Source organism: Cervus canadensis, chromosome 21 (assembly GCF_019320065.1).
Source record: "Cervus canadensis isolate Bull #8, Minnesota chromosome 21, ASM1932006v1, whole genome shotgun sequence".
In the NCBI taxonomy this organism is placed as follows: domain Eukaryota; kingdom Metazoa; phylum Chordata; class Mammalia; order Artiodactyla; family Cervidae; genus Cervus; species Cervus canadensis.
This window is the reverse complement of record NC_057406.1, coordinates 59,114,178-59,139,093: the sequence shown is the minus strand read 5'-3', so window position 1 is coordinate 59,139,093 and position 24,916 is coordinate 59,114,178. Positions and strand designations below refer to the sequence as shown.

The following is a 24,916-nucleotide window of genomic DNA, read 5'->3' as shown; positions in this document are numbered from 1 at the left end:
GGGCGGGGCGCAAATTAGGAGTTTGGAATTAACCTATACTGACTTCTTAATATGACATAGGTAATCAACAAGGACTTGTATATCACAGGGAACTCTACTCAATATTCTTTAATAACCTATATGGGAAAGGAATCTGAAAAAAGAATAAATATATGTATAACTGAATCACTTTGCAGTACACCTGAAACTAACACAACTTGATAATTATATGGTAGTATAAAGAAAAATTAAATTTAAAAAAAGTAGATAGGCCAAAGGAAGGTGGTCTCTACCTTGGGTGTCTTTCCTGGCTTAGAATAAGACCTTTTGAGGAGTGATGAGGGGAGGGACCAGAGAAACAGATTCAGTCCCTGGGAGAAGGTCTCAGAGCTCTGGCAGCGGGAATCAGGAAGCTGCAAGAAAAGATAGTAACCTTGGGGTTTAAGGGGAAGAGAGTAGATCCTCGCTGTTCCACCCCTGCTCTCATTTCGCTCTGATCCTGCATCCTTTTGAAACCAGCTCAGACAGCTCCAGGTACATCTTTCCTTTCCCTCCCCACTCCCCTTAACCTAATTTATGCTCAGAATCACACCTGGGCCTTTAATAGTCTAGTCTCTTCTAACTGTTAAACTCCTACGCATACGTCAAGACCCAGCTCAGACGGCCCGTCTGTGAGCCCCGCCTCTTCTTCCCTAGATAAAACTAATTACCCTCTCTTCTTAACAAATTTGTAATCCCAAGAACATCCTTCACACTTGATGGCATCTGAGCCATCTGTGCCTAGCATGCAGCCAAACCCATGGTGAATACTTGGGACATTTTGAGTGGATGAGAGAGTGAGCAATGCCTGAGGGCCCTGCTGCCCCCTCAGTACTGGCTCTCCCCGGCCTCTGTTCCCCAGGGTGGGCTTATCAGCCCTCTGAGGTAACAGAGCCCTGTGTACAACGATCACCATGGCAACTCCAATGGACAGGGTGGGCTGCTCCCCAGCAACGATCCACTGGTCTCCAGCAGCAGTTGTGCGGCGCAGATCTGCACTCCTGGGCCTCGGCACACACCAGGGCAGTTCACATGTTTTCTGACGTTATGAGAGAGAGCGGACAGGTGAGGCAGGGACCCTGAGCTGGGCCAGGAGTCTGCCAGGACACGGGGCTTCATCTTTTTTCTCTCTGTGCAGAGCTGCTTGTGAGTGGAGCTCCCAGACCGCAAGGGATCTACTTTCCCTCCCTCCTTGACCAACATCTCTTGGGATCTTTCTCTCCAGGTCAGAAACTGGCAGTAAGCCTATATTTCTGTTCAAACCAGTCCAGGCCACTCTGGACTGGGCGTGTCCCCGGAGCTGATGGGGAGCTCCAGTGGGCATATCGGGGGCGGGGGGTGGCTGGGGATGGGGAACAGGGGCAGCAGCAGAAAGAGAACTCCAAGGAGACAGGAGTGGGGCTTGGTTTCAGCACCACCTGCGAGAGGTCCTGTTTCTTTTCTGAGCCTCAGTTTCTCCCAATTGCGAAAGAGGGTGAGTTAATACATTCTCCAAATACCTCACTGAGTCCTCGTGAAAAGAGGCTAGTGTCCTAGATGGGGGAATGCTTAACACATGAGCTGCATTTGTCATCTCCTGCTGGATGACAAATCACCCCCCAACTGAGTGATTTAAGACAACATTTATTACCTCATAGTTTCTGTGGGTCAGGAATACAGATTAGCTTCAATGGGCCATCTGTCTCAGGATCTCTCACAGACAGTGATCTGTGAGATTGGCCAGGGCTTCTGTCTCATCTCAAAGGACAGTTAGTGAAGGACCTCTTTCCATGACCATGCCCAAGGTAAGACTCAGTCCCTCAGATTGTTGAACTGAGTCATATTTCTTCTGGATCTGGTAGCCACAGGCCCTCAGTTCTTTGCCACGGGGACCTCTCACAACACAGCAGCTCACAACACAGAAGCCACTTCCATCAGCACAAGAAGAAGAGCCAAGAAGAGTCAGAGAGAATGTGAACAAGACAAGTCACAGTCCACCTCAGACCACCAGCTAGCTTCTGATGACAAGCATCCCTTCCAGGACTTCCCTGGTGGTTCAGTGGTTAAGAATCTGCCTTGCAGTACAAGAGACATAACTTCAATCCCTGGTTGGGGAACTAAGATCCCACATACCTTAGAGCAACTAAGACCACAAGCCACGACTAGAATCCACTTGCTACAATGCAAGATTTCGAATGATGCAATGAAGATCTTGCATGCCACAACTAAGACCCGACACAGCCAAACCAGAAATAATTTTCTTTTTTTTTTTTTTAAAGGAAGCAAGTCACTAGGTCCAGCCCAGACTCAAGGGTTGAGGGGAAATACAGTGTATGAATACCAGGGGGCTAAGGGTAATTAAAAGTCATATCAGAAGCTGCACAATCACCAAACAATTCAGTCAAAATTAACAGGGGTGATTTTCCAAGAGAATACAATTCGTCTGGTTCTTAACCTCTCTGAGTTTATTGGCAGAGACTGATTCGCTGGGTGAATGACAAATTACACCCTCTGAGTCTCAGTTTCTTTATCTGTAAAATAAAGGGATTGGATTAACTAATCTCAAAGACCCTTTCCAGCTCTGACTTGATGCTTCTATGCTTTCCTTATTAAAAGATACTTACCACTTAGATCTAGGTATTAATTACCCATTATACAATAAATCCTTTTATCCTATTCATATTACAAATTTCACAAAAGTCCTTTAAAAACGTATGCAAAAGAATAAGAGAATATGAATAAGGAAAAAATTCACTTAGAAGAAAGGAACATAAACCTGAAAGCTGCAGAGGCTTTTGAAGATGCCAGCGCTGGCCCTCGAATTTGACCCAAAGGCCTGTTCTTTGCAAGAAAGACAGAGATTATTCCAGGGTCAATTCCTGCTCTTGGCTCTCCTCCATGTTGGCCAAGCTGGTTCCTCTCTTTGAATGACCAGTTAGTAAAAACAGACAAAATCCTATTTGCAGAAGGCAAGTAGTCTCTAGGATGGGGGGCTTGGGGCAATGCCGCTCCCAGCTAGGTGCCTGCTGGGGGCCCCTAGAGAGGGTTGGGTGGTACAGATGGGGGAGGAAATAGAAGAAGAAGATTGTAAAGGAGGAAAAGGAACCCCAGGTTCCTTGAGAAAGAGGCACTGGGAATGGGGTGACCCAGCCTGCCAGGGTCCAGGAAGCAGATCCAGTGCCAGCGGAGATGAGTGGATGGAGCAGGAGGCTCCTTGGTGCCAGAGAGCCCTGGAGGCTGCACATGGAGCCCTCTGATCAGGGGCTGGGCAGATGGCCACCGGTCTCCCTGTTCAGCCCTCCATTCATCTTTGTTTACAGAGACTTGTCATTTGAGATGACCCTGTGTGTTTCTTTATCTGCAGGACTAAGCTTGGAATTACCTGTTCCACAGCAAGAGCCGATGGAGCTGGGCCACCGAGCAGGTAGGACGGGCAAGCAGGGACATGCTGAATGCATGTGCAGGGCCTCTGGAGGGATCCCCTGAGGACAGCAGGGACCAACCCTGCCCCCTCTTAGTCTTGCTTTGGCCTCTGGACCTGCTGTGTGGCCCCGACTTCCTTGAGTCTTCTATCGAAGACAGAAGGAAGAGGAAGGGCACAGAGGATTGCTGATCCCCTCCCATCTGCCGGGTCTGGGGATTATGACCCCACCTTAGTGTCCCCTCTTGTAACCAAACACAAGTTCACGTGCCCATGGCACAGTGAAGCCATATAAACTAAAACATCAGAGTTTGGAGCAGAAAAAAGTTCCTTACAGGGCCAAGGAAGGAAAATGGGTGGCTCATGCTCAAAACCCCTGAACTCCTCGATGGTTTTCAGGCAGATTTTGTAGGCTTTGGGGTGAAGGCTGCAAGGTATGTGACTTCCTTCTGATTGGATGGTAGTGAGGTAACAGAGTGGTGCTCTAGGAATCTTGTGCTCCAGTCTGAAGTTTTCATCCTCCACCAGGGTGGAGACCTTAGTTCCTGCAGAAAAACTCAAAGGTATCCCTTGAGGAGAAACTAGTATCCTGCTTTAATCACTGCATTATTGTTTCTTTTTTTTTTCTCTGGCTGCACCACGCAACTTGTGGAGTCTTAGTTCCCCTACCGGAGATCAAACCTGCACCCTTGGCAGTGAGAGTGTGGCACCCTAACCACTGGAGTGCCAGGGAATTCCCTGCAATATTTTTTATTATTTATGTGGCTGGGCTTCCCAGGTGACCCTGTGCATAAAGAATCCATCTGCAATGCAGGAAACACAGGAGATGAGAGTTCAATCCCTGGCTCTGGAAGGTCCCCTGGAGGAGGGCATGGCAATCCACTCCAGTATTCTTGCCTGGAGAATCCCATGGACGAAGGAGCCTGGTGGACTACTGTCCATAGGGTCAGACATGACTGAAGTGACTGAGCACACACACACACACATTGGCTTTCTGAGCCAGGGGCAGGAGATATGTTCCCAGCCATTGCAGCTCTCCTAACCCTAAAGGGCAAGTGAAGGGTGAGCAGGCAGTTAAGATACACTGTGTTTAGAGGAGGCAGGCAGTAGCACAGCCTGGGAGAAACAGGAGTATGGATCCTGGAGATCTGCCCGCTTCCTCCTCACCATTCTCCTTCCCACCATCATCACCCCATGGAGCTGAAGTCAGAGTATCCTGTTCTTGTCCCTTTGTTCTCTGCACAAAAGAGGAGAAACCTGTTCCCCCAGATCAGACTGCCTTCCCTCCATCCTGTCTTGTGGTTCTGGCTAACAAACAGGCAGCCAAGAAAAGGGCGCCTCTGGGGACAAGGCTTCCAGGATGGGGACAGTGATCCTTCTCAAGAGAACGGAGGCACACAGCAGTAAGAGCACGCAGCACCAGCCTGATCACCATGGCCCTCCCTTGTGCTTGATGGGAGATGGAAGCCCAGCTCAGGGCAGGGCTCCTCCTGAGCCCACGGGGCTGTGTGTCTTTCAGGAGCCCTGGAGGATCCATCCAAAACATTGTGGAGGCACAGCTACCACCTGAGACTGAGGATTGTGGGGGTGGCTGTTTGCGGGGAGGGGGCAGAGACAGACCTGTCTTCTGTATTTTGCCCAGTAAGAAGGTGTTTATTATATACCATGTGTGAAATGCTACATAAAATGTGTTGTAAGTCACCATCCAGTGGGTTATAAGGTGAACTGTTACATACTTACGGGTCATTAAGAAAGAAAACATTGCTGGTTAGACCAGAGCGCATTGATTGTCAGATGCAGCTGAGTGTCAAGGATGCTAACAGGAGAAGAAAGGACATTTCAGAATTGATGAGCTGCAGGGTGACCCCGGGTGTGATACCCCTGCAGCCATCTACTCATTCACTCACTCATCGATGGGTGCCACCAGCATCTCTGATGCACAGGGTTCTGGTGGGTGCTGACGGGAGGTCCAGGACCGACTCACCTGTGGACCCACTACCATGACTCCCCTCCCCCATCAGGGAGAGAAAATAACAGGGTTTGAAGCTTACAAGGATGGTGAGAGGGGAAAACCCAGAGAGATGCATGGAGCCTGCTGGGAACAGAGTTGTGGAGTTGAAAAGGAGGCGTTGGCTCCACCAGCTTGGGGTGGGTGTCAGGGAGGACTTCCTGGTGGGGCTGAGTTGGAAAGAACCTGGAGGATTTTGACTCAGGGGAAAGGAGGGACTGGATTTCCAGGTAGCAGAACCAGTCTGAGCAAAGGCTGGGAGGTCGGACCTCATGAGTTGTGGTGGGGAAGGAGTGGCAGTTTGGCTGGAGCCGGGGATCAGGGAAGAAAATGCGACCTGCAGGCTTGGGCAGGAGATTCCTGGGAACTGGAAGTCAGGGCAAGAGTGGGAATGGGGACAGGGGAGGGGAGAGGTGAGGTGTGAGAGCCCGGAAGTGGCTGGGATGACACCACTCCATGAGCTGGAGAACAGAGGAGAGAAGTGGGGTTGGGAAGCAGCTCTAAGTGGGGAGCAAATGCCAGCCCAACCCAGTTCTAGTACTTGCTAGCCGTGTGACTTGGCCAAGCCCAAAGATGTCCTCTGCCAGCTTTCACAGTTGCTCACTGGATTGTTGGGGGTCGGGGGTTGGGGGTGATGGATGGGAGGGGGTTCAAGGTACAGAAGGGAACTAACCAAATGGAGTCAGTTCACTAAAGCACAGAGGGGTCACCTCCTTTCTGAAGGTCACACAGCTGGCCTCAAGGCTGGTCAGGCTGGGGCTGCAGCCCCTGTGGTGAAAAACAGTGAGGGCTGCCTTGTCCAGTGACACTTTTCAGGCTACTACCTTCTCTCTTGGTCTCTCTCCTGATTTCTCACCCATGCTTCTGTCTCCCATGACTTCTTTCCGTCTACCCCCTAACACCCCATACCATCTTTTTTTTTTTTCTACTCTGGGTTGTCTATTTCCCCTCCCCATCCCCATCATCGTTTTCCTACCCTCCACTTTCTACATCTCTCTGTCTCCTCTCCTTCCTTCCCTGTCTCTTCCCTTTTCAGGTACAACCACTCTGACCAGGGCCCATCCGAACAACAAGGAGGGCCAGCAGGACACGGACCCCTGGAGAGCTGCCCGTAGCCCTTTGGATACCTCCAAGCTCAAGTACCAGGCCCCAGTCTCCCCAAAGACATCCTTGTACCAAGGAGACAGCCCCCGAAGCAGCTCCCTGGGGCGGGCCTCCCTGGAGGAGATCCCGCCTCCACCCCCTTCAGCCGTCAGCCGGGGATCCCCCTGGAGGGACTCAGACCCGGAATCCCTGAAGAAGGGGAGCTTCAGACCCTCCTCGAGGGAGAGCAGGGCTTCCTTACGAGAAGGGGCTCAGCCGTGCCAGGCACCGAAGGAAGACCCCAACTCGGGGGCCCAGGGCCAGAGCGGCAGCAGCATTCCCAACAACATTCGTCACAAGTTTGGGAGCAACGTGGTGGACCAGCTGGTCTCCGAAGAGCAGGTGCCAGAATGGGGCTCAGGAAGCTAAGGGTGGCAGGAGGGTCAAGGATGGAGATGAGCAATAAGGACCCCGAAGGAAGTGGCTCTCGAGTACAGAGTCCCTGTAATAATATCATCAGAGTAGTGTTTACCGCACACTTGCTATGGCCCAGGCACTGTGCACTGTTTAGTATCCACATCTAACCGTTCAATTTTCCCAGTAAGGGAGATTCTATAATAATCCTCATTTTACAGATTAGAAGCCCAAGCTTTAGCAGGCTTAAGTAAATTAACCCAAGTTAAATGGGATCCAAACTGGCTGGCAGATTCTGGAGCCCTGGTCTGTAATGATTTTGCACTTACAAGATTTATGTTAGAATTAGATGCTTTTAACTTAAGTCTCCTCAAGGGAACAGGAGTGACTGGGAATCAGAAGATTTAGGTTTGAATCCTGGCTCTGCGCCTGAATCCTGGGAGACTTTGTATCGCTACTTCTCCTCTCTGGACCCAGTCTCTACATCTGTCAAGAGAGGCTGACTAAATCAGGCTGGCAAATAACAGCCTGAATTCACGGCAGACATCACCAATCGATGCTGGCGCTTTTCCCGCACTTGATACATCATTGCAGGAACTCAGTGCTGATCAACTGAAAGCTGAGAGAAAATTTACCTGCCTACCTGCCATTTCTGGCCAAACAGAGATATTTTGAGGCATTTTGAGGCATATTTTCAAAGTCACCATCTCAACCCTCATAATGGATACATTGTACAGCAGGCCAGGCACTAGTCACTGTTTATTTTTTTGCTGTTGTTCGGTGGCTAAGTCATGTGTGACTCTTTTCAACTCCATGGACTGCAGCACACCAGGCTCCCCTGTCCTTCACCATCTTTTTGAACAGATGATAAATCTGGAGCTCAGAGAGGTGAAATGATCTGCCTGGGGTCACACAGAACAAGTAGAAGAGCCAGGGTCAGAAAGGCTATGGGTGGGTCCCTTTCTACTTTATCATCTTAAGGTGGGGTGACCCTTGCACCTGTTAGTCTGGGAGGTCAAAATCCTAAAACCCCCGCTCCACTTGGAGGGTCTTGCCCCAACCTGAGGTTGGCAGTATGGTCACTCTCTCTCTCTGCCCTTCTTAGCTTAGGGTACATGCCATTTCTCTCTTTGGCCATCATTGTCTTGGGCTTAAATCAAGAGACCTGTGTTTTGCTTTGTTTTGTATCCAGCTGTGACCCAGATCACAAGTATCATCAGGCCAGCAAACATTAGAACTGGAAGTTACTTCAAAGACCACCCAGTTCTGCCCCCACCCTCATTTAAATATAAAAAAAAAATAAAAAAATAAAAAAATAAAAAAAATAAAATAAAAAAAATAAAAAAATAAAAAATAAAATAAAATAAAAAATAAAAATAAAAAAAAGAGTAGGGGAACTGAAGCCCAGAGGGGAGCAGAGACTTGCCCAAATTAGCAGCTGGTATATGGCAGAGTTGGGACCCAAACCAGGTTTCCTGGCTCCTAGGCCTGGGCTCAACCACTCCTATCATTGTAGGAGGCCAGCCAGGGCTTCCTTCTCCAACTGTATGCTGGGTTGAGTCCCTGCCCTGAGGCCCAGTTTCCTTATTTATAAATTGTGGAAATAATACCAGCTTATAAAAATGTCCCCTGGTGATGTTCCATGGGGCTTCCCTGGTAGCTCACAAGGTAAAGAATCCTCCTGCAATGCAGGAGACCTGGGTTCGATTCCTGGGTCAAAAAGATCCCTTGGAGAAGGGAATGGCAACCCACTCCAGTATTCTTGCCCAGAAAATTCCATGGACAGAGGAGCCTGGTGGGCTATAGTCCATGGGATCGCAAAGAGTTGGACAAGACTGAGCAACTGACACGTTCACACGTTCAATGTAGGGAGATTGAACGTAGGGAGTTCAACTGAATGTAGGGAGATTGAATGTAGGGAGTTTTCATAATCTTTTTCTTCCTTGATGCCTGAGGCCCATGTGAAAGCTGAGGTGGTGTGGGAGGGTGGAGGGCCTTTAGCTATGCCATCTCCCAGGACTGGGAGTTGGTTGAAGGCTGAAGGCTTAGGGTGGGGAGAGGGTGGTGAGGGCAGGCTCCAAGGGAGGAGAAGTTAGAGGGGAGATATGGGATTCACTTTGCTGCCCTACCTTTTGTCTTCTCTCTCCCTCCTTCCCTTCCTACTTAGGCTCGAAAGGCCATTGGGGAAGCCTTGGAGGACCAGAAGAGGGCCAGCTCATGGCCCAGCAGGATCCAGAGCCCCACGGAAATTACCTCCATCTTTTCAGACTACTATGATCTGGGCTACAACATGCGGTCAAACTTGTTTCAAGGTCAGGCCGAAAGACAAGTGTATGGGCTATGAAAACCCACAGCCCTCAAATCATTGGGCCAGGAAGGACCTGTATCCCCAAAGGAATCTAAGACCCCAGGATATATCCCCAGGGACACTCGTTTCACAGCTGCCAAGGGCCACCTATATGCCAGGCCTTATACCAAGTGCTGGGAATGTCCAGTCCTCTGGCAAGTCTGTCCTCAAGAGGCAGATGGTCCCTCCCATTTGGCAGTCAGCCCTACCTCCCCGCTGTACCTCTGGTGTCCTAATCTGCCAAGAGGAGGCCAGTGCATCTCTGGTCTGGCCTACTTTGGTTACAATGACAGTATCAAACTTCCTGGGTTCAAAGTTCAGTTTAGCCAATGGGTGTGGCCTCAGGCAGGATCCTTAACCTCTCTGAGCCTCAGCCAACCTTCTTGATTGTTATTGTTCAGTTCTAAGTCATGTCAATTCTTTGCGACCTCATGGACTGCAGCATGCCCAGCTCCTCTGTCCTCCACTGTCTCTTGGAGTTTGCTCATATTCATATCCATTGCATCAGTGATGCTATCTACTCATCTCATCCTCTGCCTCCCCATTCTCCTTTTGCCTTCAATCTTTCCCAGCATCACAGTCTTTTCCAATGAATCAGCTCTTTCGGTTAGGTGGCCAAAGTATTAGAGCTTCAGCTTCAGCAATAATCCTGCCAATGACGATTCAGTGTTGATTTCCTTTAGGATTGACTGATTTGATGATATTGCAGTTCAAGGGACTCTTAAGAGTCTTCTCCAGCACCACAATTTGAAAGCATCAATTCTTCATCGCTCAGCCTTCTTTACGGTTCTTCTTTATGTACTTTCTTGGTACAATGGGGCTTATAACATGACAGGATTTTATGAGGAACCAGCTTACTATCTGACAGGCCAGTATTTTTCTTTCCCAGAGCCCAGCAGGGGCACCTCCAGGGCAAAGTGTGGGTCGGAGGCCAGGACATCTGCAGCGAGTCCTGTGGGCCTCTGAGGTCCTGTTTGTCAGAGGAGTACCCCTAGCTCCATCTCACAGGCTGATGGGAAACAATTTCCCAGGGCTTCTCGGTCATACAAGGTAGATCTGAAACTCAAATCCAGGTTTTTCTTCCGCCTGCAAAGCCCCAGAGTCTTTTCCTAGTACTTGGTCACCTCCCAAAATATGACCCTGTTCCCAGGGGTCTAACTGATTGCCTGGATGGGAGTCCTCGGTCAGCAAGGGGGAGCTTCTCTCTGTCCCCACATTCCAGTTTGGCCTTATTGCAAAATACAAAGTCTTTCTGGCCCCCTTCTTTCCTCTCTCCTTACTCTATGCCTTCTCAGTGTCCTCAGGGCCTGGCAAGCCTCGTACCTGGCTCAGATCCTCATCACCCAAGAAACCAGACAACCACTAGAAAACTTTCTGAGTTTTCCTTTGAGCTTGAAGAAAGGGTAGTGCTTGGGGAGAGAAGAGAGAATACAGTCTCGGATTGTCCCTTTCTGAGTCTTGGAAGTCGGTCTTCCATTGCAATTGTCACTCAATAATTTTATGTGTGTCTTTATATGGTGATGCCTACATACATTTTAAAGAATGATATAAAAAGCATCTGTGTATACTTTACCTAGGGCTTCCCTGGTGTCTCACATGTAAGGAATCTGCCTGCAATGCAGGAAACCCCGGGTCAGGAATAGCCCCTGGAGAAGGGAATGAATGACAACCTACTACAGTATTCTTGTCTGGAAAATTCAATGGACAGAGGAGCCTGGCCAACTTCAGTCCATGGGGTCACAAAGAGTCGAACATGACTGAGGACTAACATGCACATGCACACTTCAGCCAGCTTGAGAAACACAATTGCGCTAAGGGAGCAAACCCATGGAGCCAGTGCAAACTAGCTTGCATCAGCTTCTAAGAGCTGATTGTTAAATTTTACCAACTTGTTGATATCATGAGCTATCTTATAATTGGCCATAGTCCTACAATTGACCTTTGAACACAGAGCAGTCAGGGTGTCAACCACCACCCTACCCGCACCCCCAACACACAGTCAACAATCCAAGTACTACTATCTCTGCCCCCAAAACAAAGGAATTGACAAATGACTCACCCAAGGGAGGACACTGAGATAGTTGAAACAGAATCAGGACTCAAATCCTAGTTCTTTTGATTCCATGTATCGTGACCCATAACCAAACACAAACTTCCCCTACACCTAGTTAATTTTCAAAGATCTGTAGAAGGAAAATGCAGGTACTATATTTATTGAAAAAAAATACACATATGAGTGGACCCATGCATTTCAAACCCATATCGTTCAAGGGCCAACTGTATTGACACTCCAGAAATTGGCAAGGGCTTACAAATTAGGGCGTTGCTTTCTGCACCCAGCAGAAAGCAGACAGGCAATGTGCCTCACCCATCCATCCCCCTCCATCCACCTCGGTTGGTCTTGGCATTTGCTGCTCCAGGCTGAGGAGGCACCTGTGACTGGACAGGAGTGGGAGGGAAGAAGCAGGCTAGGTGGGGAAGGCCTCAGGAAGGTCTTTTCTCTTAGTGAGGTAAGGAGCCAAGGGAGAATGTCATTGACTTAGAGTAAAGGATGGCTCCAGTTGCTGTGTTGAGAACACGGGGAGCTGGGATAGAACCAGGGAGACCAGTGAGGAGGTGCCTGCAAAAATCCAGGTGGGGTAAATGATGGGGGCTTGGTCTAGAGAGCAGGGCTGCTGCATTTTATGACACTGATGGGTACCATTGTGCAAGAATGGGCTTCCCACGTGGCTCAAGTGGTAAAGAACCTGCCTGTCAACACAGGAGATGTAGGAGATGCTGGTTCGATCCCTGGGGCGGGAAGATCCCCTGGAGGAGGAAATAGCAACCCACTCCAGTATTCTTGCCTGGGAAGTCCCAAGGACAGAGGAGCCTGATGGGCTTCAGTCCATGGGATCACAAAAAGTCGGACACAACTGAGCACGCAGACACATTATGCAATATGGCGGCACAGGGAGGTAATGGTGAAGGTGATCTGACGCAGAAGGAGCCTGGCTATTTGTGCAAGGCAGGGCAAACACAACACACTAACCAATGGATTTGGGGCGCATGAGAGGGAATAAAGGTTGATGTCATGGTTTTTGACCTGAACACCTTAAAGGATCAGATTGGCATTTACTGAGATAGAGTAGGGTCCAGGAGGAGTGGCTTGAAGAAATCCTATGCCATGCTGAGTCATGAAGACAATCTTTTATATAGTCTACTAAAATATTTAGTTCTGGTTTTCACACCGAAGTCTTTAATCCATGTGGAGTTGATTTCTGTTTTTAGTGTGAAGCAGGGATTCATTGTTAATTCCTCCTTGGTTTGGGATTACCTATTTTCTCAGTACCTTTTACTGAATAATCTCATCGTCCCCCCCAGTGACCTGCAGCAGTACCACTGGTCTTCATCAAGTTTCCTTATGTGCATAGATCAGTTTCCAGGCTCTCTATTCTGTCCACTGGTCTAATATTACACTTTTAATTATCAGGGTATTAAAAGTGGCCTGATATCTGGTTGGGCTGTCTTCACTCCCCACCCTTTCACTACCACCAGCAGGAACAGCTAATGTCTTAGCTTATTCTAAGCTCTTTGCTCTTCATAAAAATTCTAAATCAGCTTGTCAATATCCATGAAAAATCCTGTTGGCATTTTGATTGAAAGTATTGATACATTGAATCTACAGCTCAATTTAGGGGCAGTTGTCAGTTTTATGACAATGAATTTTCCAATCCATGGGTATGGTCTACAACCCCATTAATTTAAATCTACCTTCAAAATGTGTCAATAACACTTTATAATTTTTTTTCTACAAAGATTAAACAACTTTTTGTTAGACTTCTTTGAAAAATCTTTTATCTATCTATTTTTTGCTGCTTATTGCAAATAGTATCTTTTTAAAAATGCGATTTTTTTTCTAACTTTGCTGCTTATATACCCAGAGGCAATTTTAATTTTTGTACATTAATCTTACATCCAGAGGGCTTACTCAGTTCACCTGTTAATTCCAATAATTTGTAGATTCTTTGGGGCTTCTTTTTAGTAATAACAATGGCTCTATTTATGTGTAGCATGTAACATGAGTCAGGCACTGCTCTAAGTACTTTATATACATTTTAATTTTCATAAGAACCTTAGGCAGTATTGCTATAATCTGCCCCCGCCACCTTTTTAAGATAGAAAGAATGACTTGCTTAAGGCCACTTGGTTAAACAACTTGCTTCAGGCCACACAGTTAGGAATAGTCAGAGTTGGGGTTAAACTCTGGCAGACTGGGACCAAAGTTCACATTATTACTCATGAGGCTCTATTCCATCTTTGTACCGTCTGTCCCAGCTGGCTTGTCTGGGACAATGGTGCAAGTAAGCAGGTATCCTTCTCTGCTTCTTTATTCTAACATTGTACCATTAAATCCAATATTTTAAAAAGAATTTGAGGGTACCTCTTATCAGATCGAGGGTTCCATTTATTCCTAGTTAGCACTTTAATTTTTTAAAAAGTAGTGCATGAGTGCTGTTTTGGTTCAGTTTTTTTGACTGCACTGCTTGGCTTGCATGGAAGAGTTCCCCACCCAGACCCTCGGCAGGATGGAGTCCTAACCACTGGACCACCAGGGAAGCCCCATAAAGTTTTTCTATTTTTGTCTGAGTCTCACAACATCTTAGTTCCCCGACCAGGGTTGGAACCCATGAACCCCACAGTGGGAGCACAGAGTCTTAACCCTTGGTCCATCAGGAAAGTCATACAACTGTTACTTAGATGATGATATGATTTTTTTCCTTTGATCTGTTGAAATGGTAAATTATAGTAACTGATTTTTAAATATTAAACCAAACTTGTATACCTGCATTTAAATTAGTATAGATGCATTATCAGGCTTCCTGGGTGGCTCAGGGGTAAAGAATCCACCTGCCAACACAGGAGTCGAGGGTTCAATCCCTGGGTTAGGAAGATCCCTTGGAGGAGGGCATGGCTACCCACTTCTCGCCTGGGAAATCCCAAGGACAGAGGAGGCTGGTGGGCTACAGTCTACGGGGATCACAAAAGAGTTGGACATGACTTAGCGATTAAACAACAGACGCATTATTTTTTTTTTAATTGTAAAAGCTGTCATGTAGAAGAGTGTATAAAGTCTGTGTGTAGAGTATAAAGAATAACAATAACTAGTTGTGTGCCACCTCCTGGGTCAATGAAGGGCTTTACAGGGACCTCAGAAGCCTCTCTTGTATGTCTCCCAGCTGCCTCATCTCATTTTTGTTTGACCCTTTTTTTTGTTGTTTTTGGCTCATGGCTGTGAAAGTGCTGAGTCTGAACCACTTGACTGGCAGAGAAGTCGCTGTTTGACTCTTGTTAACAATCTCTTTGCTTTTCTCTATGGTGTCTGACCTCCTGGGCAAGAGACCTTTGAGTACAGACCAGAAGGAGTGGGGCTCAGCCTGTGGATTGCAGGGAAAGAGCAGTCAGGCACAGGGGCCATGCTAAGGACGTAGGCTCTTTCTGGCCCTTTTACTGGAAGCCACTGTAGGATTTTGTACTAAGGAGTGACTTCTGTTTCCAAGGATCCATCTGGCTGTAGTGTTATAGGACAGAACCCAGAGGGGCAGGACTAGAAGCAGGGGGACCAGTGGGGAGGACCAGATGAGAGGCAGGACTGAAAATGGCTCCAGGCTGGTCCTATCTCCACTAGCTCACACCTGGTTCACAGAAACACATGCATGTACATCCTTGCACTTGAGGCATTACGCCTGGCTCATTCTTATCTGGGGCCAGTGCCTCTTGTTCCAAGCCTTGGTCCACCCCAAACTTTCGGGCAATGTGTCAAGCTCCCCAAGTGACCCCAGGCGTCATTTCACAGCTCAGTCTGTTATCTGATCTCTACTAGCCTTAGGGCTTCAGTCCAAGTCTCTGAACATTGTGTTCTGTAAACATTTAAATCGATAAATACCAAACACCAATAAAATCAATTTTTCAAAAAGCGGATTTCTTTCTCAATAGCATCATTAGAGAACACGACCTGTAATGATTGCAGTCCTTTCAACTGTGGAGCTTTATAACCCAGCAGATGGTGAACTTTTATAGATAATCAATATATATTTGAAAATAATTCGAATTCAGGATTCTGTATTTGTTCAATAAAGCAGGCTTGCTAATTATTCCCATAGAAATCTTTGAATTCCTTGTTAATGTTTTTTGTTTAATCTATTAATTACTAAAAGATGTACCTTCAAGTCTTTCCCTATGATAGCAGCCTTGTCAATTGCTCTTTGTAGTTCTATCAGTTTTGCTTTACCAATTTTGTGATTATTCCAGTACAGCTAGTTTGGAATTATTATGTCACCGGAATGAACTGCAGTTATTTTTATTTCTTACAGTGCTTTTGCTTTACAGTCTATTTTATCCAATATTAATCTAGTATAACTAGATTGCTTTGTGATTTTGTGATTATTAATCCTTTTCTGTATTTCCATATTTATCGTCTCTTTGTGTCCTTTTGCTTTAAATGTGCTTTAAATAATAAATATCTTAAAACATCTATAGCCTGATCATCTGTTTTTTAAACAGCTGGTCTACTCCATTTATATTTATTTTAATTACTGATAGATTTGGATTTACTTTTATGGTCTTATTTTGTACTTTCTGTTTGACCTAATTTTTCCATGCTGCTTTTTTTCTCCTTCCCTTGTTTTGGGTTTGAGTGAGCTTTCTTTTTTCCCCCAATCTAATTTTTGTCCTTATTCTTCCTATTCTCTCAGTGGTTATCCTTGACTTTTTTTCTTTCTGGCTGAACTGTATGACTTGCAGGATCTTAGTTCCCCTACCATGGAAACTCCTTCCTAACCACTGGACCTCCAGTGAATTTCCTATCTTTGACATGTTTACATGCATAGTTAGCAAATTCTAAAGTCAATCAAGGTATTTCAGCTTTTCTGAACAATATAAAGGTGTTAGAATGCTTCACCTTTATTCTTGCCACCCCTCCAATATCAGCTAACGTGTGATTATTTTACAGGTTTTTTACTCTACATAAGCAAAGTAGTTTAAGCTATGGATTCTGGGCTGCAGGATCCGAGTTTGAGTCCTCCATCTTTCACTTACCAGCTGTGTGACTTTAGACAAGTGTCTTAACCTTTCTGTGCATCAGTGACTTAAACAGCAAAACACGGGGGTAATAACCATGCTTCTTAGGGTTGTTGGGAAAATTCAGTGAGGAAGTTCTGTAAAGCTTTGAATGAAACTGTGTGCTTAGCACCTGCTAAATCTTCAAAAATACTTACCTGTCACAGTCATTATTTTGCTCCATATATTCAATATTGGTACTGTTGTTATAATTGATGTGTATTTAGATTTATTCAAGGTTTCCAATATCTTTGCCTACCATCCCTTCTTTTACCTCAGATTTTCCTTCTGGGATTATTTTTTCTTTCTGAATTATGTTGTTTAGAAGATATTTGGGGTGAGATTCTGTTGTTGGGTTTTTTTTTTGTTGTTTTTTTTGCTAAGCTGTGTGGCCTATGGGATCTCAGTTCCCCAAGCAAGGATCAAACCTGTGTCCCCTGCATTGGGAGCACAGAGTCTTAACCACTGGACTGCCCAGGAAATCCCTGTTGTTGGTAAATTTTAAGCTCAGAAATATTTTTATTTCATCCTATTCTTGGAAGAGTTATTGTAAACAGTTCGAGATTGTTGATTCCTTTTTGTCAGCACTTTGATGATGTTAATTTATTTCCTTCTCACTTGGATGGTTAATTAAATGCATTATTATTCTCTGTAAGTAATCTGTCTTTTCTCTGTGGCTATTTCTAAGATTTCTTTGTCTCGGGTATTCTAAATTTTACTTGATTGTACCTAGGTAAGGAATTCTTTTTGCTTAAACTGACTGGGGAATTGTGATTCCTGAATCTAAGGATTCATGTATTTCATCAATTCTGAAAAAATTCCAGCCACTATCTTCCCAAATATTGTCTCTCCCTGTTTTCTCCACTCTCTCCTTTAGAACTACAGTTAGATATATGTTAGGCCTTCTCATTTAATCTTCATTTAACAGTTTTTTATTTTCCACATCTTTATTCCCCCCCTCTATGCTGCATTCTACTTAATTTCTTTAGATATTATCTACTAGTTTACCATTTTTTCTCATCTGTATCTAATTAGCTCTTTTACCTGTCCATTGAATTTGTTTTTAAAAGTTATGATGTCAATTTTCAAACTTAAAGAAAAGTAGAGAGAAGAGTTTAATAAGCAGATATTGCACCTACCATCCAGCTTCAATAATTATCAATACACAACTAATCTTATTTCATCATTTTCCTCACCCACCCATTCATTCCCACCCCAGATAATTCTGAAGCAAATCCCAGGCCTCTTACCATCCATCACCTTTCTTTTTATTTTATTTTCCATCCACTGTGTGTGCATGCTCAGTCGCTTCAGTTGTGTCCTATGAACTTTCTTTGTGACCCTATGAACTGTAGCCCACCAGGCTTCTCTGTCCATGGGTTTCTTCAGGCAAGAATACTGGAGTGGGTTGCCATGCCCTCCTTCAGGGGATCTTCCTGACCTAGGGATTGAACCCATTACCTTTCAATTATTATATTTCATTTCTGAAATTCCATTTGCTTCTTTTACTAACCTTTCTGTTCTTTCTGGGTAGTTTTTTATTCTTTGCTTATGTTTTTATTCTCTTTTTCACAACTTCACACATTGAATGACAATAATTTTATATTCTGTAACTGATCATTCACATCCTTGTGTCTTTTGGAATTTGGTCCTCTGATGACTTTTCTGACTTTTGATCATGGTAACTATTTCCTTGTGTGTGTTTTAACTTAACACACAGACCTCACTGAAAATATAGGTACCAACTGCCACATGCCAGCTGCTCCAAGGAGTGTAGCCTTCCCAATATTGTGAGAACATTTTATTCTTTTGAACAGATCAAGAGGTTAAAGCTCTGAGAGATTAAAATCTTATCTGAGGCCATACTGTCCATAAGTGATGGACCTTGGGTTTGAATCCAGGCCAGCCTTCCTCTGCCTAACCCTTCCTATCCTCTGCCCTTCCACAACCCATGATCCACAGGGGAAACTGACACCCAGATATGAACCCTGGAGTACTTGACCTCTGTTGACTTGAGGCTTCTTTTCTTCATGGGGTTCCACAGGGGCCCCACAGGAGACGAAGAGCCTCATGAAGGCTTCCTACACCCCCGAGGTGATTGAGAAATCGGTGAGGGACTTAGAGCACTGGCATGGCAGGAAGACGGATGATCTGGGTAGGTGGGCAGCTGGGGGTGGGGGAGGAGGGAACTCCCTGGGTAGGGTGTGTTGGCCTAAGGTCCTGAGAGAAACCACAGCAGCGGCTAGAGCCCTGGGGTGGGCCCGGAAGACATATGGGTTGCCACTGGGACCTGCACACTCCGGAAGTCCTCCTGGTGATTTGTGCTGGCTCCTTCTCTCCTCTCTGCAGGACGGTGGCACCAGAAAAATGCGATGAACATGAACTTGCAGAAAGCACTGGATGAGAAAGAAAAGAGCAAAAACAAGAACTCAAAGTAGATACAGCCCAGGAGAGGTGCCCTCCGCTCAGAGAAAGTGCTAATAAAGAAAGGCACACATCCGAACCTTTGTCTCTGCTTGGCTCCTCTCTTCAGGTTGGGGGAGAGGGCAATGTGCAGTGCTGGAGAATCCTACTGAGAAGGACAGAAGCCCTAACAGTCCAAACTACCGTTCCCTCCTCGCCCCACACCAGCCTCTCCTCCTGGGGACACACACACACACACACCCCCACGGGGTGCCTCGCCAGGGGCGAAGGGCTCCTATAGGGGACCCCTGCTGGATCTTACTGCACGGCCTCCCTAGCACTGCCCCAATTATTTCCAGACATCTGTTCCTTCCCCAAGATCCAATGGACTTCAGAGGGACTGATCACGCCTCTTCCAATCCAGGGGTAATTTTGACTGGTCTTCAGGAATTCTAACCCTTCCTTCTACACACAAAGTGATTAGTTCAGAAAGGGGCACATGATTCAACTTGGGCCAATGAGATGCGAGAAAAGGTGTGGGTGTGTGGAGCATTCTGGGAAATTCTTTTTTCTACTTGGAAAGCTTGGGAGCCTTCCTTGCTCCTCTTGTGGTGAGAGAAACGTGAGAGCAGACAGCTCTTGGCAGATAGCCTTTGACTAAAGGAACTGCAGACACTGCAGCACAGTCTGGTCCCCCGTGACCTCAATTAACTCCATCCTCCTGGCCAGAAGTTTCCCCCGCCCACACCCACCGCCCACTCCCTCTGGACTTCTTATAATGTGCACCTGGGCATCTTCTCACTGTTTGAGTCAAACTTATCTTGAACCAATAAGGGCCCCTGGTACCAAGAGAGGAGGGACCTCGGAATTGGGGCACCAAGGAAGAATCCCCAGAGAAGGGGTTCCCGGTTAGACAGTCATGCTTTCCATCTGATCCCGAAGCTTATAACCTGGTGGGCCTCCAAGACATAGCACTCCCCAATGCCCAGATCACTGATATGCACTGAACCAACCCCAAACCTAGGAGCTTAAAATGACCACAATCATTTATTTACTTAGATTGTGCAGTTTGAGCAGGGTTAGAAGGTATGGCTCATTTCTGCTCCATGGGGCACCTGCTGTGAAAATAGCTGCTTCTCTCACATACCCGGTGCCTCAGCTGGAGGCCGGTTAGGCATCACTTTTTCTTTGTTGGAACTCCACCTCTCCTTGTGGCCAGCTTGGTCTTCTTCCTGGCATGGTGACTGTGTTCCAAGAAGGAGTCTCTCAAGGAGACAAGACTCAGTGTGTTAGAACTTATCATGTCTTAACACTGGCTTGTTAATGTCCTTGTGGTCAGAGACAAATAGAGTCAAGTCAAGCTTCTAGTGGGAGGTGGCTAAACAAGAGCATTCCTATCAGCAGAAACAGTTCACTGGGGACTCACCACAATAACTGTCTACCACAGTGACCACCATCCTCTGGAAAAATTAAAAGTACATCTTTGGCAGAAAAAGGGGGAGGGCCCCTTCTTCCACAAAAAGAAGTGACATCTTTAAGATAGGATTGGATGTAGTACAGTGAGGTGAATTTGGCTTGATTTAATATTTACTTTGTACCTGACTGTGTAAGATATTGAGTTCAACTCAGCTTTTTAATATTATATACCTGATTTCTTCAAGACACTGTTCTTATGTGAGAAAAACTACATTTCATCTTTCAGTTCAGAGCAGTTCAGTCACTCACTCATGTCCGACTCTTTGTGACCCCATGGACTGCAGCACACCAGGCTTCCCTGTCTTTCATAACTCCCGAAGCTTGCTCAAACTCATGTCCATCGACTCAGTGATGCCATCCAACCATCTCATCCTCTGTCGTCCCCTTCTCCTCCCACCTTCAATCTTTCCCAGCATCAGGGTTTTTTCCAATGAGTCAGTTCTTCACATCAGGTGGCCAAAGTATTGGAGTTTCAGCTTCAACATCAGTCCTTCCAATGAATTTTCAGGACTGATTTCCTTTAGGATGGACTGGTTGGATCTTGCAGTCCAAGGGACTCTCAAAAGTCTTCTCCAACACCACAGTTCAAAAGCATCAATTCTTCGGTGCTTAGCTGTCTTTATAGTCCAACTCTCACATCCATACACGACTACTGGAAAAATTATAGCTTTGGCTAGATGGATCTTTGTTCGCAAAGTAATGTCTCTGCTTTTTAATATGCTGTCTAGGTTGGTCATAACTTTTCTTCCAAGGAGCAAGTGTCTTTTAATTTCAAGGCTACAGTCATCATCTGCAGTGATTTTGGAGCCCCCCAAAATAAAGTCTGTCACTGTTTCCATTGTTTCCCCGTCTATTTGCCATGAAGTGATGGGACCAGATGCCATGATCTTAGTTTTCTGAATGTTGAGTTTTAAGCCAACTTTTTCACTCTCCTCTTCACTTTCATAATGAGACTTTTTAATTCTTTTTCACTTTCTGCCACAAGGGTGGTGTCATCTGCATATCTGAGGTTATTGATATTTCTCCCAGCAATCTTGACTCCAGCTTGTGCTTCATCCAGCCCAGCATTTCTCATGATGTACTCTGCACATAAGTTAAATACGCAGGGTGACAATATACAGCCTTGACATACTGCTTTCCCAATTTGGAACCAATCTGTTGTTCCACGTCCAGTTCTAACTGTTACTTCTTGACCTGCATACAGATTTCTCAGCAGGCAGGTCAGGTGGTCTGGGATTCCCATCTCTTGAAAAATTTTCCACAGTTTGTTGTGATCCACATAGTCAAAGCAGTAGAAGATGTTTTTCTGGAACTCTCTTCCTTTTTCAATGATCCAAGAGATGTTGGCAAGTTGATCTCTGGTTCCTCTGCCTTTTCTAAATCCAGATTGAACATCTGGATTCAATAGTAGCTATTGAGTAGCTACTATCTGCTCTGTCTTCTCAAAGCCTGCCACTCTTCTATCAATTAAGTCTGGTGGTGGTTTAGTTGCTAAGTCATGGCCGACTCTTGCGAACCCATGGACTGTGGCCTGCTAGGCTCCTTTGTCCATGGGATTCTCCAGGCAAGAATACTGGAGTGGGTTGCCATTTCCTTATCCAGGGGATCTTCCCAACCCAGGAGTTGAACCCATGCCTCCTGCTTTGTAGGCAGATTCTTTACCTATTGAGCTATGACTTTGGCCACCTGATATGAAGAACTGACTCATTGGAAAAGACCCTGGTGCTGGGAAGGATTGAAGGCAGGAGGAGAAGGGGACGACAGAGGATGAGATGGTTGGATGGCATCACCAACTCAATGGACATGACTTTGAGCAAGCTCCAGGAATTGGTGATGGACAGAGAAGCCTGGCATGTTGCAGTCCATGGGGTTGCAAAGAGTCAGACAGGACTGAGTGACTGAACTGTACTATCTGCTCATCACATATGGCAACTGAAAAAAAAAATGAGCCATCTAGAGAATTGTAGCTAAAGTAGACCCCACCCTGTTCTGATGTAAAAATTATAATATGCCAGATGCTTATCATTGTATGCCAGATGCTTTACACACACAGCCTTATTTCATCCTTATGCCATCCTCAATGCTATTATCATCCTCTTTATGAAGATGAGGAAACTGAGGCTCAGAGAGACCAAGGAAATTCCCCAGCAGAAAGCTGGGGTGGTGGGGGGCGGGGGGAGTTCAGGAAATTCTGTCCAAAGTTGTTTTCTGATCTACCAGACAATCATAGATACTGAGGGTGATAACCACTTGGCTCTGTTACCCACCATAAGGCACAATGGTATGAATTAATACAGTTCCGTCCTTAAGGACATCACAGTGTGCAGAGAACTGATGTGGAAGGAGCTGGCCTTGAAGCTCCTCCACCCATCTGACAAACACATACTATGCATCTACCCTCTGTCCAGTACTGAACAATAAACCAGAAGTTCAGAGATGAATAAGACATGGCACCTGTCCTCAAGGAGTCCAGACTCTGGTGGAGAGATGAATCAATCAAAGACGCTTATAAGTTTTACACATGCAGTGAGAAGGTCATATGGAGCCAATGGAAGCACAGAGGTGAACCTGGGGTGGGAGAGAGGGCTGGGGGCTCAAAGATGACCTCATAGAAGAAGATCTTGAGGTGAACCTTAGGACATGAGTAGGTAGGTTCAGGTGGCCTGGAAGAGATACAGCATTCCAGACTGAAGGTATTGTGTGAGCACAAACCTAGCATGCTTATTTGGGGAGCTACTTATTTGTTAATCTTGGAGGGTAGGACTCCAAGGTGGGGCACAAAAGTCAAGGGGGAAAGGGTCACAGAAAGAGAATCTATACTTGGATGGGACTGTGCCTTCTGAGGGTTTCTGATGTGAGATCCAACCCTTCCTCCAGGAGCTTAGAGTCTGGCTGGAACACAAAGGGCTGATAATGACAGAAGCAACCACATAGCCAAGTTGAAAAGATGCTCAATACCTCCAATAATTAGAGAGATCATTATGCAAATTAAAACAATAAATTCATAGAGTTGGCAAACATTAAAATGCAAGTATAGGTGAGGAGAGAAATGAGAAGTCACATACACTCATGAATCATGAGTCCAGAACAGCAAGGAAGAATTTAGCAAGGTTGAAATTAAATTTTACGACCTAGCACTTCAATTTCTGCATAGCTTAGAGAGACTCTGGAACATGCACACAAGGAACCTCATGCAAAGATATTCATTGCAGCATTGTTTGTAACAGCAAGACAACGCACAGATCTGTTAGGAGGAGAATGGACAAGGCGGGTAATTTATGACAGTGGAAAGGGCCGAACCACATCTACATACATCAGCCCGGAAAGATCTCGCGATATATCATAGTGGGTGGAAATGACAGTCTGCAGAATGAGCCTTACAGTATGAAATGTGCCATTTCTGTAACCTTCAAAAAGCATACACCCAACAGCTTCATTGCTCATCAGAGTATGGAAGGTGGATTGAAAGGATGCTGCAGAAATTCAACTTCACATTACATTTGTTTTGTTTCTGTAACTGCTTTGTTTCCTATAACTGCTGGTGAGAGCTGGCAAGATGCCCTCTGAGAGAACTCAGATGCTCAGGAAGAGCCTCTGAGTAACAGAATGTGGGGAAGGTGATTTTAAGTTAAATGAGCAATTTCAATTTGAAATTCAAAATGAGCAAATGAACAAAGACATTTTATGTCTTTGCTTCAGTTAAAGATTTTATCTCCGGACATTAAGAGAAGCCCTTTTTAATTAAACATTGAATATTTTGGAGAGAGAGAAGCTGCAATCTTGGCAAAATAAAACCTGCACAGCTTTTAAAACTTAAATGAGACCTTTATTTCACTGGTGCTGTTTCCAACAGCATTCCTTGTTCATTGTGTTTCTGAGGTCATTAGATGGTGGTGGTGGTTTAGTTGCTAAGTCATGTCCAACTCTTGCAACCCCGTGGACTGTAGCCTGCCAGGCTCCTTTGTCCATGGGATTCTCCAAGCAAGAATACTGGAGTGGATTGCCATTTCCTTCTCCAGGGGATCTTCCTGATCTGGGGATTGAACCCCGGTCTCCCGCATTGCAGGCAGATTCTTTACTGACTGAGCTACAAGGGAAGCCCATTAGATGGTAGATGTGGTGATTCTTAAGTTTCTAGGAAATACAGGGACCAGGTCTTAAGTAGCATTTGTTCATAGAATGGAAAAGTTATTCATCCTTCCATTTATGCAGGACTTCATTTACTCAAAGTGATTCAGATCTGTCTTCATATTTTCTTTGAAATTCAAGTACCACCTGAGGGAGCAACCTATAAAAGCAACTTCCAATGCTCTATCCTGGGACTCAGGCAATCTGCTCTACCTGGCTGTTATCCTAGTACAGCTCGCTGCCTGGTGGTAGTGTCTCTAAATTAGAGCAAAGTACTTAGACCTTAGAAATCCAGCATGTATGTGCTAAGGAGGGCACCCAGAGACCATTTAATTACACCTTTCTAACCATGTATTTCCTGCTCTTCATTCATAGCTCCATTTTATAGCTGTGGAAGCTAAGACCCAATTAAGTGAATTTCTGTTTAATCTGGAAGTGAACAGTACACATGGTCGGCTTTGCAAATCCAAACTCTCAGTAACAGTTCAGAGCGGCTGGAAGAGGCTTTCTGCCTTCTCCCTCCAGGAATCATTGTCTCTGT

At 45.7% G+C, this 24,916-nt stretch overlaps 1 protein-coding gene across 1 annotated transcript; it reads left to right on the top strand.

Moving 5' to 3' along the window:
* The first annotated feature begins 960 nt into the window (after window positions 1-960).
* On the top strand, window positions 961-18,871 carry TEX33 (testis expressed 33). Its single transcript, XM_043440816.1, has 7 exons — window positions 961-1,083; window positions 1,157-1,243; window positions 3,362-3,421; window positions 6,463-6,911; window positions 9,091-9,235; window positions 18,413-18,523; window positions 18,718-18,871. The coding sequence occupies exons 3-7, from the start codon at window positions 3,400-3,402 to the stop codon at window positions 18,804-18,806; spliced, it is 816 nt and encodes a 271-aa protein (XP_043296751.1). The 5' UTR covers window positions 961-1,083; window positions 1,157-1,243; window positions 3,362-3,399; the 3' UTR covers window positions 18,807-18,871.
* The last annotated feature ends 6,045 nt before the right edge of the window (window positions 18,872-24,916 follow it).

What these genes read in the sequence shown, in the direction of transcription:
- TEX33 (XM_043440816.1), top strand. Translation starts at nt 3,400, where the DNA reads ATGGAGCTGGGCCACCGAGCAG. An exon ending in GGAGCTGGGCCACCGAGCAG is followed by an intron (nt 3,422 to 6,462) that starts GTAGGACGGGCA and finishes TTCCCTTTTCAG; the next exon opens with GTACAACCACTCTGACCAGG. An exon ending in CAGGAAGACGGATGATCTGG is followed by an intron (nt 18,524 to 18,717) that starts GTAGGTGGGCAG and finishes TCCTCTCTGCAG; the next exon opens with GACGGTGGCACCAGAAAAAT.